Source organism: Muntiacus reevesi, chromosome 3, assembly GCF_963930625.1.
Source record: "Muntiacus reevesi chromosome 3, mMunRee1.1, whole genome shotgun sequence".
NCBI classification, from domain to species: Eukaryota; Metazoa; Chordata; class Mammalia; order Artiodactyla; family Cervidae; genus Muntiacus; species Muntiacus reevesi.
The window spans coordinates 169,899,409-169,917,945 of record NC_089251.1 but is presented as its reverse complement, the minus strand read 5'-3'; the positions used below and the strand labels follow the sequence as shown (position 1 = coordinate 169,917,945).

At 37.1% G+C, this 18,537-nt stretch overlaps 1 protein-coding gene across 8 annotated transcripts in view; it reads right to left on the bottom strand.

Annotated features, from left to right (window-relative positions):
* SYNE1 (spectrin repeat containing nuclear envelope protein 1) overlaps nucleotides 1-18,537 on the bottom strand; it is a 471,391-nt gene that overhangs the window by 331,113 nt on the left and 121,741 nt on the right. For all 8 annotated transcript variants that reach the window (XM_065931098.1, XM_065931099.1, XM_065931094.1 and 5 more), the window contains exons 8-13: nucleotides 16,615-16,811; nucleotides 14,545-14,654; nucleotides 10,779-10,829; nucleotides 7,725-7,832; nucleotides 4,267-4,404; nucleotides 3,120-3,284 (exon numbers count right to left, since the gene is read on the bottom strand). In XM_065931098.1, coding sequence (XP_065787170.1) covers nucleotides 3,120-3,284; nucleotides 4,267-4,404; nucleotides 7,725-7,832; nucleotides 10,779-10,829; nucleotides 14,545-14,654; nucleotides 16,615-16,811 — 769 coding nt within the window. The remainder of the gene's footprint in view (nucleotides 1-3,119; nucleotides 3,285-4,266; nucleotides 4,405-7,724; nucleotides 7,833-10,778; nucleotides 10,830-14,544; nucleotides 14,655-16,614; nucleotides 16,812-18,537) is intronic.

Genomic DNA, 18,537 nt, shown 5'->3' with positions numbered 1-18,537 from the left:
GGACTGAGAATTGGTCATTGAGTGAGGAACAAAAGCACCCTCATGAACCTGCCATTGATAGACGGGCAAGGATAAACATGATTGGAATGGGTTCTAGAAAGAATGGGAGGAGTACGAAACCAAAATGAGATTTCAGATAGTTCTTCCAAAGAACTTCACTTTTGTAAAAGAAAGAAAAAAATGGACAGTAGTTCACTATGCACATCATCCAGGATATGGAGACAACTTAAATGTCCATCCACAGAGGAACGGATAAAGATGTGGTACATATAGATGATGGAATATTACTTTGCCTCTGCCATGAAAAAGAACAAAACTGGGTCATTTGTACAGATGTGGAGGGACTTAGAGACTGTCATACAGAGTGAAGAAAGCCAGAAAGAGATGAACAAATACTGTATCTTAATGCTTATATGTGGAATCTGAAAAAATTGGTAGAGATGATCTTATCTACAAAGCAGAAAATACAGGTACAGATGTAAAGAGCAAACATATAGATACCAAGCGGGAAGGGAAGGAATGGGATGAACTGGGAGATTGTGATTGACATATATACGCTATTGATCTTATGTATAAAATTGATAACCAATGAGAACCTACTGTATCGCACAGGGAACTCTACCCATTGGTCTGTGATGACCCAAGAGGGAAGGAAATCCAGAAAAGAGGAGATATATGCATATGTATAGCAGATTCGCTTTGCTGTACAGTAGAAATTAACACAACATTGTAAAGCAACTACAGCCCAATAAACTTAAAAAAAAAATAAAGGACAGTAGCTGAAAGGAGAGGTAAGGTTAAGAAAGAGGCTATTAAGAATAATAACAGTATGTTTTATGTGGGTGGGGAAAATCCAGCAGAGAAAGAGAAAGAAAAAATAAAGAAGCAAAGTACTACAGGCATTATCTTCTGGAACAGAGCTGGGAGGATGAGATCCACCGTACATGCGGAGGGGCTGGCCTTAGCTCAGAGCACAGATGGTTCATCCATAGTAACAGGAGAGGAGACAGAGTATTTGGTCACAGATGCGTGTAGGTGGGTTGATGTGGTCGTGGGAGCTTGCGGAAATTCTTTTTTGACTGCTTCTATTTTCTCAGAGAAATAGGAAGCAGTGTCATCAGCTAAGAGTAAGGATGAAGGAGGAGGTTTGGAAGGTTTGAATAGAAAAGGTATAAAATAGTTGTCCCAGAAATGCAGAGGGAAGAGAGTCCAAAAATGCCTTTGGAGTGCCGGGGAGCATTAAGGGCCCACTTGGGTTAGTCAGCATGCCTGGGGGCGTGTTTATCTCCAGCCACAGTCAACTGCATGAACGTGGGCAGGAGCCAGGCTGAGAGCTGGCTTTAACCAAAAAGTCACCTGGTGGATCAGATGGTAAAGAATCTGCCTGCATCGCAGGAGACCTGGGTTCAATTCCTGGCTGAGGAAATCCCCTGGAGAAGGGAATGGCAACCCACTCCAATATTCTTGCCTGGAGAATTCCATGGACAGAGGAGCCTGGTGGACTATAGTGCATGGGGTCGCAAAGAGTTGGACATGACTGAGCGACTAACACTTTCACTTTTTCTTGTTTAACCAGGAGAGTAGAACAAAGTGAGACCTGGTTGTTGGTTTATTTTCCACATATACAGTTAACTCCCACTATGACTCAGTAAATGAGATACACAAATTCAACTGCACAAAATGCAGGGTTGCATTAATGAGATGTTAGTGGAAAAAACAGCATTTTAAGTTAGGACTGTACTATCACAAGACGCAGAGGAAGTATATTAGAACTTATGCTAAGCACAACAAACCAAGCAATGAGAAAATCACAAATGACTAAGAGATCATCAAGGCCTCATCCCGCCGCTTTCTAAGGCCACTAGTAACCCTCCCAGCACCCTGATCCTCACTTCTTAAGCACCAGGACATAAGAACTTGGTGACTTGGTTTGCCTTCCTGTGAGAATGGAGGAGGAAAAGAAGTCTGGAGCCAATGGCCAATCACACTATTATGAAAATACACACTGTCTGTGGCCTTATATTTTCAAAGACAACAATATAGCAAGAGAAATAACAAAAGTAAATGCAGATAAAAAATAACAGAACTATTGGAAAGCAACTCGGGAAATGAATCTACTGGGATTGTCATAACAAGTACAGAAGAAGGAAGTGCAAATCAAATAATTTCTAAGGAAATGGGACCTCTCCGAACCAGAATGAATGGGTGCCTGGGAGACCTGAGTCAGCGCAAGTTCCAGAGTATACTAGTGAAACAAGGGTATTATCAGTTAGCTGTTAATAAATAATAAATTGTGACCTGCTGAAGCTCCAATACCTTGACCACCCGATACAAAGAGCTGACTCACTGGAAAAGACCCTGATACTGTGAAAGATTGAGGGTAAGAGAAGGGGGGGACAAAGGATAAGATGATTGGATGGCATCACTGATTCAATGGACATGAGTTTGAGCAAGCTCCAGGAGATGATGAAGGACAGGGAAGCCTGGCGTGCTGCAGATCGTGGAGTCACAAAGAGTCAGACATGACTTAGCAACTGAAGAATAACAGCCTACCTTCACTGATCAGGTTTGCTTTAATAAAAGTTTGCAGGTCCTCCAAGTATCACACAACCTTAACAAAAAGATGTTGGCCAAGCTGAATTTAGGAACTTGGAGTCAGCTGTGTCCAGTTTGAGCTCCAGCTGGTTAAGACTAGTTAGGTCCACTGACCCTCCATCTGACCATGGGTGAGTGTCTACATGGTAACCTTTAGATATAAGAGGACCCAAAACTCCACCCTCTGATGACGCTAATGCCACCATTTTCTGAATATGTAGCCCATGAAAAGATCTGTGGCTTAGTTGCATCTGCACAGAATGAGGATCACTTCACCCATTTCTTATCTCCAGTGACCTTTCCCATGTTCAGCTTGATCCCATAAATACTCAGAACCCCTCACCTTCAGGGAGATGGATCTGAAATATGTTCTCTCATCTCAGTTGGCTGCCTTGTGAATAAACCCTTTCTCTGCTGCAAACCTCAGTGTCTCAGCCTTTGACTCGCTGAGTAATGGGCAAACAAACCTGATTTGGTAACACTAGCACCGTTAGGCTGGAAGGTTTTCCAGCCAGAGTATTTACCTTGTGTTGCTCACGTTTCCGGTGTATTGTGTTGGCTGTTTCCTCGTGAACCTGCTGAATGGTTATTTCCTCTCTTAGGGCCACTTCTGCTCTATATAACCAGGCCCCTATGGTTCCCAGAGGTGCAGGAAGAGACTTATCAAGCTGTATATGCCAATCAAAGAGCTGAAATACAAAGTAGAAAGGCAGTGTCTTAACACGATGGACAATTCCTAAAATTCCCCCAAATGATTTTAAAGGCTACAAAATGCTGTATGTTATTAATTTGGGGTTAATTTAATAAATACCAAGTAAGAAAATATCTGTGTCCTAATCTAATGTTTTGAAAAGTTCAGAACACAGATACTTTCCTTTTCAAAATCTCCCACATAATAAGAACAGGTCCAGAAAAATCAGGGTCATCTAGACATCTCGGGAGGAAAATGAGAATTCAGGATTCTTTCTATAATAATGTATTTCTCTAATAATTTCATCATTTCTCCCACTTATCTGATTGTCAGGTACTGCTTCACAGCTTATTGGAATGATTGGGGGGGGTGGGATCTAACATTCTTTAATAGAGCTTAATGAGAAAAGTTGGATTATAAAAATGAAAATGGAATAAGTACAAGACAAGTATTCCCATGAGGGATAGAAATTTCAGAGGTTTTGATATCTGGGACTTAATGTTTGCAAAATATTAAAATGAAAGCTACAGAGCAATTTTCCTTCAAGTTCAAGGTCAGATAAGATAAGCTTAAATTAAAGAATATAAAAATAAATGTGAATACAGGAAGATAATTAACTGTTGATGAAATCTAGTTATGGAATTTGGAGAAGTTGAAGCCTCATTCTTGGGGAGTTACTTCTAAACAACCCAGGATTAAATTACATAAAAGGAGAAGGAACCCAGGTGATCTTTCAGGATTTCAGCGGGTTGTCTTGTCAATAAGGCAGGCAAAACAGGGAAACAGTTGTTAAACAGGCACTTCCACTAATTTCAAGGGAAACTTGACAAGAGGACAAAGACCATCCCACTGGTAAAACTTCCAACCACAGACAGAGGCATGAGGACCTGATGTAACATCATTGTGAAGAAAGAGATGATAGAAAATATTCTTGACCAACTTACATAAGTCCTAATGAAATGAATTATCAGAGGACTTACCCTGGAGGACACTCTATCCCAGGCCTGTTTGACCAATGCTTGGTCAAGTGACAATTTACCATCTCTATGTAATGGTTGTAATAAGTGTTCAATCTGTTTCCTCTTCATTTCATATTGAACTCTGAAGTGCTTAAATGCCTAAACGAGGAAAAACAGCAAGAACATGGCAGTCAGTCAAAAAAAACAAAAGCAAAGGAAACCATGTTTCCTAAATAACAATCCTGTATATTTGGGTAACGTTCAATAAATGTTGCTGATAATAACACTGACAATACGGCCAGCATTCATCTAGCCCTGATGATGACCCTGGCCCCTTGCTAAGTGCCTCTTGCACATTATCATCTCTGGCTCCCCATCACACTACAATCTAGACAAGCCCCGTTATTACTACTAAGCCCAGAGGTGACTTGGCACACACAAGTAGTAGAGACAGCACTCAAGGCTAGGATTTCTCATTCCTGGGTAAATGATCTACAAGCCAGTCCCTGCTCATGATGAAATAATAAACAAGAGTATAAATCTATGTTCATAATAAAAATTGTTGTTTTACTTTAAAGTACCAGTTTACAAATAGAAATTGCATACATCAAAAAATGACAGAATTAGTGGTATCCTAATTTGTGTTTCAGTAAATCTGTATAAAGAGGTTTACTTTATGTAACAACCCTTTGCTTTAATTTTATGTTGTCAAAATATTAAATATTATATCTTTCTTTTGTCACAGTATGGTTAACATAAATTTGTAACATGTAGATTTAACTGTAAGTCTGGTATTAATATAACCTAAGAAAAGTTAGCGATTTTAATGAAAGTCCTACATTTTACAATACATTAACCCACCCTAATTGGTGATGGACAGGGAGGCCTGACATACTGCGATTCATGGGGTCACAAAGAGTTGGACACGACTGAGCGACTGAACTGAACTGAATATATGTTTCAAAGTCCACATATGAATTGAAAATGTCACTGAATGTGCATTTAATGTCTTTAATATTAAAAATATTAAGGAACATGAGAATAGCCCCCATAGAATCTAACAGATAGCACATCTGAAAGAACTTCTAAATCCTAAGTATACAAACATGTAAATTCACATGAAGAACACTTGGGGGAGATGGTGAATAAATATTTTACCACAAATTTTACCTACCATTCACTATAACTTAATGTAATTTTAAAGTACAAAAACATATAATCAGCCTTAAATTTTATTCTACAGAACTCTACATACAGAAAAACTGGAAAATACACTATTGATTGATAAGTACAAACATTAGATTCTGATTACATAATAAACATACAAATGAAAGAAAATATTCCCTATGTGGTCTAATGCTGTTTAAGAGACTGATCTGAATTTTTTATTTTTCTGAGGACTGCGAGGAGATCCAACCAGTCCATCCTAAAGATCAGTCCTGGGTGTTCATTGGAAGGACTGATGCTGAAGCTGAAACTCCAATACTTTGGCCACCTCATGTGAAGAGTTGACTCATTGGAAAAGACCCTGATGCTGGGAGGGATTGGGGGCAGGAGGAGAAGGGGATGACAGAGGATGAGATGGCTCGATGGCATCACCGACTCGATGGACACGAATTTGAGTAAACTCCAGGAGTTGGTGATGGACAGGAAGGCCTGGCGTGCTGCAGTTCATGGGGTCGCAAAGAGTCGAACACGACTGAGTGACTGAACTGAACTGAACTGAACTGATACTTAGATTTCCTCTTATAAATTAACTTCTGTAAAATGGTAACTTTATAACTTGGAATTTATTTTTTTTATAATTTATGCTAAAACTGAAACTCACTAATGGACTAAATAAGGACATTCATTCTGTTCTTGCATTTATAGCCTCAATTTACTGATTTAATCATTTTAATGTTCCCAGAAAATTATCTTTTCAGTGAAAAATTATAATGAGTTTCAAAGCAAAAAGAAAACACATATAAGAATGTATTTACTGCATTTCCAAGTCCATCAAATATAATACTGATGAAACTACCCATCTAAATTCAGGCATACTTTATAGATATGATTATATAAAATCACACACTAATTCCAACAGCTAAATCTTCTATCATCTGCTGTTTTGCATCTCTTACTTCATTCATCCTTTTCCTTTTGTAGCAAAAATTGTCAACATATATTGTAGGTTAGAATATACCATAGTTTTGCCACCAAAATGCAATGATATTTTAAGCAGGAGAAAATGTCAGTGCTACACAGAGTAAGTCACAATTCAATGAAAAAAAAAAAAACTTGTTAAAGGATTTTGGAAGTGGAAACTGGAAGCTGAAATTTAATTAATGACAGTGTGATGAAACTGGGAGAAAGAGCAACCACAACAGCGGTAACACTGGACTCAACCTGAATGCAGCAGTGCTGAGTGAGGCAGGTGGCAGGAGAAGCTGGTCTTACTAAGGGTCCTACTTCAACTCTTCATGTTGCAATTTTTATTTAATGCAGCTTATCCTATAGAAATTTTCCATTTGCCACTGAAGTCACATTTTGGTAGAATTTCTTGTGAGGTAACATATGTAAGGTCATGCATTATATAAAAACAATGGCCAGATTTGTGTTTTGGATCGTCTACAAGACTGAGTTCTGGGAAAGTTATGAAGCCTCAGAACTCTATATAATGTGACACATACAATTTAAAACTATCAACTCCAGCTCTGGGTGTAGATCCAAAGGAAATGAAAACAAAGTATCAAAGAGATATGCATGCACTCTCTTGTTTATTGCAGCATTGTCACCACAGTCAATTGATAGAAACAATCTAAGTGCCCATTAATGGAAGAACCGGCAAAGAAGATATGGTATATATATATACAATGGCATGCTATTTAGCCATGAGAAAAAAGGACAGCCTGCCATATGTGACAACATGGGTGAAACTTAAAGATGTTATACCAAGTAAGATAAGGTAGAGAAAAACAAAGGTTGTATAATATCACTTATATAGGGAATCTAAAAAGTCAAACTCTTAAAAACAGAGAGCAAAATGATGGTTACCAGGGGATGGCGGGGTGGGACAGGATGGATATTTAAGTATACAAACTGGCACGGTTTAGGGTATATAAGTCCTAGATTCCAAATGCACGGTGCAGTGAATATGGACAATAGTATTGTATTGCAATCATCAAAATTGCTAAGAGACTGGAACTTCAACATCTCACCCACTAAAAATAAATGATAATAATGTCACAGGATAGAGGTGCTAATTATTGTTACAATGACAAACATATTACAATATATAAATGCATTAAATTTTTAAAACTACCTATTTACATAGAAAAATGTTTAAATTATATGTAAACTTAAGATAATCTATATTATTTTTAAAAGACATTTCTCATTATTATCACTTGAAAGATTAAACATAGATTAAATGATATATGTGGATCTTACTCATGAAAGGCTTTTAATAAAAGTAAAATATCTCTTCCATACATTACCTGATATTTATCCTGCAAACTTGAGTCTGTCACCTGTGTCCTTGTCAAATCTCTTTCAAATTGTTCTATCCAAACTTTCATCTCCTTCAAAATTAGCCTGTCTTCTCTCTAGAAACCAGAAGACATTACAATTTTATTAGTAACTGTGCATTTACTTAATTGCTGATTAATGCCTGACTGATCCTAGAGTACACTGAATATTTAATAAGCTCCAAACGTCTCTGAAAAACTTTCTTCTTCCCTGCCCTCACCTCTTCTGGAGAATAAGAAGCAAAAATTAATTCTATAAAAAATCTTAATTATCATACTGAATACCGAAATTATCTACCTCCATTGTTCTTCTCAAGAAACATTAATTTAATTAAGAAAATATGCTCCAGAGGAAATGTGCTAAGCACAAAAATACTCAGAAAAAGCAGTGGCTGGAATGGGAGTGGAAATAGGCCTGTGGTTGCATCTTAACCCAAGGCCACTGGTAACCCAGAGGACTGATCAAGATAAGATTAATTTTGACTGAATTAAAGGAGCTTCAGTCCGAGTAACATTGGATTACTCATGTACAGTATGTTTAAAAACATTATGCACTATTTTAACATAAGCCCCATGAGGGCAGAAAGCACATTTATCTTGTTCAATATGGTATTCCCAAACCCTGGCAACATGAAAGCTATAAGATATTTACCAGATCTTCCGCTGAATGAATGCATACAAGCTACCACTCACGTCTCAAAAATGAAAAAGAACTGGAGAGTTACAGACTTGTTTCCACAAATAGTAAGAGCTATTCTAGCACTGATGCAGTGAAAATATCCTAAACTGTCATCAAGACTTCTTATCAGGTGAGAAGGCCAGAGTAATCACAGACATATTTAACATGATTTTTTGGCATTTAGCTTTCCATTACAACATCTCATCTGATGATCACAGCCCTATGACAGACTGAAATGTCTGTCTGCTGACAGGTCAAACAGCAGAAGAGAAAGAGCACTGGCTAGGGAGGCAGGCGAAACTGGCTTTAAACTCTGGTCCTGAAGTGCATTAGCTCTGTGAATTCAGATACAATTTTTTAAAATCCTCTCTTCTGTTGTACCATCATCTGGGTAGTCATGGCACCCCGCCCCTTACATGGTTTTGAGGAGAATTAGAGATTCTCGGTCAACACATCCAGAGCAGAGGCTGCCACATGTGCTATCGTGACCTCCGTCCTCTTTCACTTCCTGATGTTGCAAAGACAGCCCTCTTCTGCCTGGAATAATTTCCCCTGGGTGATGACTTCCTCAGAGCTCTGCTCAGGTGCACCCTTCTCTAGGAAGTTTTCTTCTGATCCACAGGTCTGAGTTATGAGTTTCTCTTTTGCCAGTGGTTCTCAAACTTCAGTGAACACTAGAATCACCTGGAGAGCTTGTGAAAGAGATGGCTGCGCCCACCATCCGGTTTTCTGGCTTAGTGTATCTTGAGAATGCATATTCATTACACGTTTCCAGGTGAACCTGATGCTGCTGGCCTAGGGACCACATGTTGAGAACATTTTTCTATGATCTTGCAACAACCTGAGCTCAAATATTCACCCAAAATACATCATATTTCATTGTCTCTCCTCCCTCCTCCATTCTGCATTCCAAACCACATATGTATCTTTTTTCCTCTGGACTAACATAGCATTCTGGCAGCTGGTGTCACTCAATAGATAAGTGTGGAATAAATGATTGATTGGTAACATAGTTAGAGGACAAAATGGAATAGGAGGACTCCAAAGTCTCAGTACTTCCCATGATGGCTCTTCTGAATGAATAAGGGAATGGCATCAAGGCGCATGTTCTGTTATTGGTTGACTTTCATGCCCACAACAGTACTAACGATGTATCTCCTGACTTCAGAGGAACACAAAGCTCTTGTTCTACCTTCAAGGAGCCTGAGCTCAATATCACCACTGGTGGAGCTCACCAAAGTGAGCATGGGGCTTTGACTCTCCAAAGACAGGCTCATCATAAGCTTTTCTAAACCAATTGAAATTATTTCACAAAATCATCTGAGGGGAAAAAACATCATGTTCTTATTAACTTTACTAGAGTATGTTCAACAAATGACTTTTTCTTCTGGTGTGAAAGTGCAAATTGCAGCAAGGTTAAAAAGGATGCAGCTCTGTATATATTTAGCATTTTTCTTTTAAAGGAAAATGAAATATTTAGATTTAGATTTCAAAACTCATTTAGTTTAGTGGTTTTTCTTCAACTGGTAACTTCCACACACATTCAAAGACATGGACGTCTATTTGCCTAGAGACCATCTAAATGCCAAATAACCAAACTGTTAGCATTCTCACTGCTTTTTCTTCTCTTTCACTTACTCACTCAAATGCATGCATTATATGTTTTGTAGTGTACTTATATATACTTAAACTCATGTTTCATGAAGCATGAAATAAAAATTTTTACTTCCAATTTTTTATTCTAGTGTTGGCATAGTCTATTATGTTGATAAATCCTTAACTTCAGGCCTAGGTAGAAAAACGGAAGTAACTTGGATATGGGAAAGAATTCTTAATCATGAATTCCACAAATATTTTTTGAGCATTTACCCTGTTCTATGAACTTTACTAAACCATGTTACTCAATATTGAGCAGACGAGTTGTGATGAAACTCAGGGTTACAAGCTAATTGAACACTTACCTTTTTCAATTAACTATTTCCTATTAATATATTAAAATGAAAAAATAAAGTTTTAATTTAATTTTTGTTTTCCATGTCACACATAAATAAATAATTGTTATTTTAATTTTTCCTTTTGTTAGTGCTATTATTATTAAAAAGAAATTAATTAATGCCATCTTATAATTAAAGATTAGTGGGAAAGTCCATGGAAGTAGCTTAGACTTTAACAAATATTTAAGAACACATGTTATTTTTCTACTAGAAAGGAAAAGGAAATAACAGAATTAAGGTATTAAAATAAATGTGTCTATAAAGACAAATACATGCAAAGGGATGGCTAAGAAGCTATAGAATGCAGAATGTTTGAAAGAAGCCACCAATTCAAGATGACTTAAATCTTACCTTAAGAATTTGGATAGAATTTGTAAAAGATGGGAAACTTGGAAGTATTTCCTAACAACATGAAAAGATAACAAATACAAAAATAACATAAATCATACGTGTAACTCAATGGCTGATTCGTGTCAATGTATGACAAAACCCACTGAAATGTTGTGAAGTAATTGGCCTCCAACTAATAAAATAAAATTAAAAACAAAACAAAACAAAACAAAACCAAAATAACATAAATCATGGACAAAAATTATATAGGAAACACAAAAAATGAAGAGGCATCTGTCTATAAACAAACAGGCAACAATTTGAAGGGTATAGTTATTTTAAGATATTTTCACAATTTTTGAAAGTATCAAACTGAATCAAATAAGGCAATGTAGAATTCTGGCATTTGATGGTTTTGCTTTAATTTTTAATAGTCATACGTAACTATATATATTATACATATGTCTTAAAATAGTAAATATTTTGAAAGGAGAACAATGTAAAGAAAAGGTACATGGATTCATATTTTTCTCTATACTGTCATGATATACATCTCTGTATTCCTATACAACTAAGACTGAGCTGTGGTTCTGAAAACAGTCAGTAAAATTTGTTGAAATTGGGGAAGGAATGAGTGAATAAATAATTGAAAGTTTGATAAATGAGAGCGATAAACCAGGGGGTGTATTGCATTTGTTAATAATTTAGCACTAATTATCCAAGGAATACTTTTAAGGAAAAAGTTCTTTATCAATTTTACTGACTGAAGGAAGAAAAGCATGGCACTATTTCCAATCATAAAATCAGATTTAAAATAGTATCTATAAAATAACTAAATTCATAAAGGGGATATAAGAATCAAAAAGAAGGAAAAATGAAAGCCTGATATGTTGATGCCAGTATTTTTTTAAATGAATTTAAAAAACTATTTACTAAAACTTGAGTACAAAAGTAATGAGGACTTCAAGGGGATGACACCAACCCTAATGTGTATAGTCTATAAATTATAATCTTCAAGGTTCGTTAGACAGAATGAGAGGGCCATTAAGTTGCATCAAACAAAAATAAGTCATACATCATAAAAAATAAAAAATCTTTTTTCTATTTAAAATATTAATATTTAGATGTTCATATTCTACCCATCATTAAAAAAAGGGTAACATAACACGCTTTCCTCAAAATTATTTTTTGAAACTCTCCGGAAGCATCCTTCTTTTAGGAAAGAGATGGAAGTTTCTAAAAGAAAAATCAGAACTTAGTTTCTAGAGAATGTGATTAATTGCTTAACAATAAAGCTCTTTAGTCAAGTATATTAACAAGTTTACAGCAGGAGTGTATTTCAAATCTCCGAGGATTTTTACATTAAATCCTTGCTCATGAGCATTAACATAAGTATCTCCCTTTATTTCTCAGACATTACCAGCCACTGTGTTTACTGATCTGGAGAGATGATTAATGTCAGAGAAATTAAGACAGTACAAGCTTAGACATCAGGTCAGAAATAAATCCAATTGGCCAATATAAGAACTTGAGATATGACAATCAGATGGAAAACGGATTTTCTCTGTGCCCTATGAGGGAGTTCTAATAGACCTCTGTACAGAGTTTCTTATTCACAGAGCACCGTCCACGCCAGATCACATTCTCAAAACCCAGAAAACACCAAATGAATCCCACGCACACGATTCAGTCCACACTGGAGTCTGCAAGTTGTCTATTGTAGAATAAGTTACTCTGGTGACCAATATTTGTTCCTTCCAAGCTTGGCAAGGAACAAAGAAACGGTTTCTTGAAATCGCAGTTTTTAAAATAACTAACATAGTTCTATCAAATACCAGATTAACTTCATCCAAGTGACCTAGGAAACACCAGTTACTGCTGTTTCGTTTAATTCTTTTACAAAGATTTCTATTCCTGCAAAACCTTTTCCTACTTGAAAACTTTGGGTTATGTTCCTCTGATCTTTTCTTTCCTTAGATCTGTTTCTAAGAAACACAGTGCATTTTTTGTTTGTTTGTTTTTCTTGTTTCTCTTCATTATAATCTCAAGCCTCTCTGAAAACCCTAGTTAAGATCTGAACAGTAAACTCTAGTTGAGACCTGAATGGTAAAGACAGATTGTTTTTAACACATCTTGAACATTCATTTATTACTTTCCCTGATGTCATTTTGCCTAATAATTAATTTTAAATTCAGTAGTAAATCCACCTCTCTCTCTAAAAAACAAATAAAAATCCCCAAACCTAATAGGGTACTTTTAAAAAATAGGAGAATGTAATATCCATTGTTATTAAAGACAGAATATAGGCATTCTGGTGTGCTGGCTAGAGTGTAAAATGAGACATCCTCTTGAGAGGATTTGACAAAACTCTGCATGCACTTTAGTCTAGGAATTCCTCTTTAAGAAAGAGTTGTAGAACAATTCTTATTACATAATTGTTCATGGAAGTATTTTTATAACAGCAAAAAATCAGAAATTTTCAACAACTGATATTGGATAAATTACCGTCCATCTTTATGAAGTTCTAGAGAGAAAGGTTTTGTATAGCAGAAAAAATAAAATTGTACGTATACTATGATTCTATGTTCTAAAATTTTATTTATTTATTCTTTGTGACTGTACCGGGTCGTTGTTGGTGTGCGGGCTTTTCTTTAGCTGTGGCGAGCAGGGACTGCTCTCTAGTTGCGATGTGCGGGCTTCTCATTGTGGTGACTTGTGTTGCGGAGCGCAGGCTCTAGAGAGCCCCAGCTCCAGGAGCTGTGGCATGAGGGCTCAGCAGTTTTGATTTCCCAGACTCTACAGCGCAGACTCGATAGTTGTGGCGCATGGGCTTACCACCACCGTGTAGGTTGCTACTCATTGTAAACATATGGAAATCACATGTGGGAACTTCTCAGACCAGGGATTGAACCTGTGTCTCTTGCATTGGCTGGCAGATTCTTTATCACTGAGCTACCAGGAAAACCCCACTATTCTATTTTTGTTAAAATATTTTATGTGTCTACATTTACAGGGAACTCACACTGAAGTATTAATTTTTTTAAGAATAGAGTCTCTACAGAAGTTTAAGTACAAATAATTTTCTTTTCCCCCCAATTTTTGTTTTTCTTTATTTATGGCAACAAACATGTCATTTGAGTAGTATGAAAAATATGTTATTTAAACTATTGAGTGGCTGAAAAACCTAAGCACAGTGAATAATTAGAACTTTCGTAAGTCTGCCTGACTTCCATATGTTTACAATGAGTAGCAACTTACATGGCAGTGGTGGTTTAGTCACGAGGTCGTGTCCGACTGCGATCCCACGGACTGCAGCCCACCAGGCTACCCTGCCCATGGAACTCTCCAGGCAAGAACACTGGAGTGGGTTGCCATTCCCTTCTCCAAGCAACCTACATAATAAATCTAAAAGTCAAAATTGGGTTTTATCAGATTGAACAGAAGAAGGAAACTCAGGATGTAAATGCATTAAATAATATGATGATATAAAATTAATTCAGTGGTCAAATTGCTAAAATAAAGTTTCTCAACACTCTTATCTTTCCTAGATTTCAATTCATATTATACATCCAGCAGTTATTATTAACAATGCTTTCTCTGATAGAGCCAACACATCAGAGAAAATTTTCCCTCTAATTTCCTCCCAAGTGCTGGTGACATTGGTCTTCATTCACTTGCTCTCATATTAACATGCATTCGGTTTAATATTTTGAACACAGCATAATTAAAACTCTGACTCACTGTCACTGAGTGTGTTATCAATGCTCAAAGAAAAACAAATACTTACATCATTCTCTTGCCCATCAGAGCCTGTACTGTGGATGTCAGGATACTGCTTCAGAAACTGGGCTACATAGGTCATAATAGACTTCTCATCTGGTTTATCCACATCAACATCTGAAAAAACAAAACCCAAATATGAGAAATTAATAAGCATTTTAAAAGATTTTAATAATACAAACTTTGAAATCTAGCTAATATACCAAAAGACAGTGTCCTAAATGCAGAAGCAAAACAGAATACTATTTAGAGATGGAGAGAGGGAAAACCAGTTTAGTCTGGATAATATACAGTGGAAATTTTATGACTCAGAAAGCTGACACATTTTAGCCAAGAGCTGTTAGGAAAGTAGTATGTGTTTTATTTAAATAATTTCAACACTCATCAGAAATATGAGATATATATGTAATTATTCATACATTTTGTCTAGTTACTAAAATACCAATAATATGTACATTACAAAATCAGAGTAAACAGGTAGTAAAACAAGTTACAGGCAGAGCGCTGAATGATAAATGACTATATAGTTTGTATACTATATATGGTCACATATTAATTTATTTCAGAAAAGAAGAAGATGCCTTATGTCCAAGTCCTTACACAGCTTCTCCATAGTGAAGCCTTCTATCTAAGCCACTGTATGTTGAACAATTAAGTACTCTTTAAGTACTTAATTTGAGAGCTGAAAAGATCTCAATCACTGTCATTTTTAAGAATATAGATGTTTATCTAAAAAATCAGTAAAAATTAAGCAAGGATATTTATACAAATTTAATAATTACAAAATCAGGGTAAGACTGGATACATTAAAAAAAAGTGTTGAATGTTTAAACAAGTCTTAAATATCTTCAAAGAGGTTATATTTGGAGATTACAAATACACTTATAGAGCAACAACAACAACAAATATACTGAACAGAAACCATGAAAATAAAAATATAAAACTGCCCTAATATTTTGTATTGTTTCTTGTGATTTGAAATATCATTTATAGGGATTATCAGTGTAGGATTTAAGAAGTGGTACAACTCAAAAGACCTAAAAATAAACAAAAATAATGTATTCTGGAATTCATGAGATGATTCAAAGGGGATTTTAGAAATAATAAGATCACTGATGTGGAGAATGCACATGAATAGTAAAACTTTCATAAACTGTAAAAGTGGAAAGAAAACAACATTTAATACATGATTTACTACAGTACCTGCTTTTAGTATACACGGGACTAAATCATAAAGCAATTGCTATTGATTGATATTAGTATTTGGTCTATTTAATCTGTATTCCTACAAGTTTATGCATTCAACTTGGCTAAAAATTTGGGAGGGGGGAGTTCTTATTAGGAAAATAATTACTTTATCTCTGGGTTAGGCTTGCATTTGGGCAAACTCAATTTCTGATCATCAAAGAAAACAGTAAGATCCTCTGGTCTAGTGAAAATGAAAGAACCATTTATATCCTTCTAGCCTCCTTTTGGAAAAAGTTCAGCTCTGATGTATTCTCTGAAGCTGAGGGCTAGGATGTTTGTGGTCTTTCCCCTTGAACTGAGGTGTGTCCTGGATACCAGTGGCTCGTGCATGTGTGTATGTGTGTGTGGGGGGGTTACAGAAAGAAGGTGGAAAGCCCTTGGCCACCCTGGTGAAACTGGGTAGGAGACAGGCAAGGAGGGGAAACAGGGCCACTAACATGGCAAGGGAGCTCCATGCTGGCCATCATCACATGGAAGCCAATCAGGCAGACAGTGTTTTGAGAGCCAGGAATATTCATTCTGAAATCTCATCAAACAGTCATCCTGGTGGCTCAGTGGTAAAGAATCCGCCTGCCAACACAGGAGATCTCAGTTCAATCCCTGGGTCAGGAAGATCCCCCTGGAGAAGGGAATGGCAACCCACTCCAGTATTAATGCCTGGGAAATCCCATGGACAGAGGAGCCTGGTGGGCTACAGTCCATGGGGTCCAAAGAGTTGAACACAACAACATAGCGGCACATATAGCTCTCGGACGCATCTGTAATTTCTGGGTTTAAGACATAGCCCTCCTGAGTTGAGGGACACAAGCGCCAGAATCACTCCACGTGCCTTCAGGGTCCAGGAGCCGTGGGATCCCCAGTTCCGTTTCAGCAATGGAGAAAGCCTCCTCCAGGTTTTCTCGGTTAGGCCTTCCTTTCACCTTCTCCAAGTCCACCAGTTCCGGCCGAATAGCGTGGATGACAGAATGAAAGGCCACGCCACTTCTCCAACTCCGGCCGAAGTCCTTTACTTCTATTCCACTCTGCCTTTAAACAGAAAATGATAACGTCACTTTCTAAACAGGTAATGCACGCTTCCTCAAAGACAATCCAACCTCCTTCACAATGGGTGATGTGTGGTTAGCTATAGCAGTTAATTGGTCTTGAGGAAAAATAAGCAAAACAAAATTTTTAGCAGGAAATTCTGGTTCCATATTTAAGAGTTTTTTGATTTCTGATATAGCTCTATATCAGTTAACTGGTTTTGAGAAAAAAATAATCAAAATTTTTAGCAGGTAAGAAGATGTGTGTGTGTGTTCAGTCGCTAACATGTCCAACTCTTTGAAACCCCATGGACTGCCGCACCAGAAACAAGATAAGACATAGAAATTCTGGTTCCATACTTAAGAGTTTTCTGGATGAGAGCTTTCAGGTGTTTGAAAGACTCACTGTCTAACACCATACACAAAAATAAACTCAAAATGGATTAAAGATCTAAATGTAAGACCAGAAACTATAAAACTCCTAGAGGAGAACATAGGCAAAACACTCTCCGACATAAATCACAGCAAGATCCTCTATGATCCACCTCCCAGAATATTGGAAATAAAAGCAAAAATAAACAAATGGGACCTAATTAAAATTAAAAACTTTTGCACAACAAAGGAAACTATAAGCCAGGTGAAAAGACAGCCTTCAGAATGGGAGAAAGTAATAGCAAATGAAGAAACAGACAAAGGATTAATCTCAAAAATATACAAGCAACTCCTGCAGCTCAATTCCAGAAAAATAAATGACCCAATCAAAAATGGGCCAAAGATCTAAACAGACATTTCTCCAAAGAAGACATACAGATGGCTAACAAACACATGAAAAGATGCTCAGCATCACTCATTATCAGAGAAATGCACATCAAAACCTCAATGAGGTACCATTACACACCAGTCAGGATGGCTGCTATCCAAAAGTCTACAAGCAATAAATGCTGGAGAGGGTGTGGAGAAAAGGGAACCCTCTTACACTGTTGGTGGGAATGCAAACTAACACAGCCACTATGGAGAACAGTGAGGAGATTCCTTAAAGAACTGGAAATAGAACTGCCATATGACCCAGCAATACCACTTCCGGGCATACACACTGAGGAAACCAGATCTGAAAGAGACACGTGCACCCCAATGTTCATCGCAGCACTGTTTATAATAGCCAGGACATGGAAGCAACCTAGATGCCCATCAGCAGACGAATGGATAAGGAAGCTGTGGTACATATACACCATGGAATATTACTCAGCCGTTAAAAAGAATTCATTTGAATCAGTTCTAATGAGATGGATGAAACTGGAGCCCATCATACAGAGTGAAGTAAGCCAGAAAGATTAAGACCAATACAGTATACTAACGCATATATGTGGAATTTAAAAAGATAACCCTATATGCAAAACAGAAAAAGAGACACAGATGTACAGAACAGACTTTTAGACTCTGTGGGAGAAGGCGAGGGTGGCATGTTCAGAGAGAACAGCATTGAAACAAGTATATTATCTAGGGTGAAACAGATCACCAGCCCAGGTTGGATGCATGAGACCAGTGCTCAGGGCTGATGCACTGGGAAGACCCAGAGGGATGGGATGGAGAGGGAGGCGGGAAGGGGGATCAGGATGGGGAACACATTGGCTGATTTATGTCAATGTATGGCGAAAACCACTACAATATTGTAAAGTAATTAGCCTCCAACTAATAAAAATAAATGGAAAAAAAAGACTCAATGTAAAGCA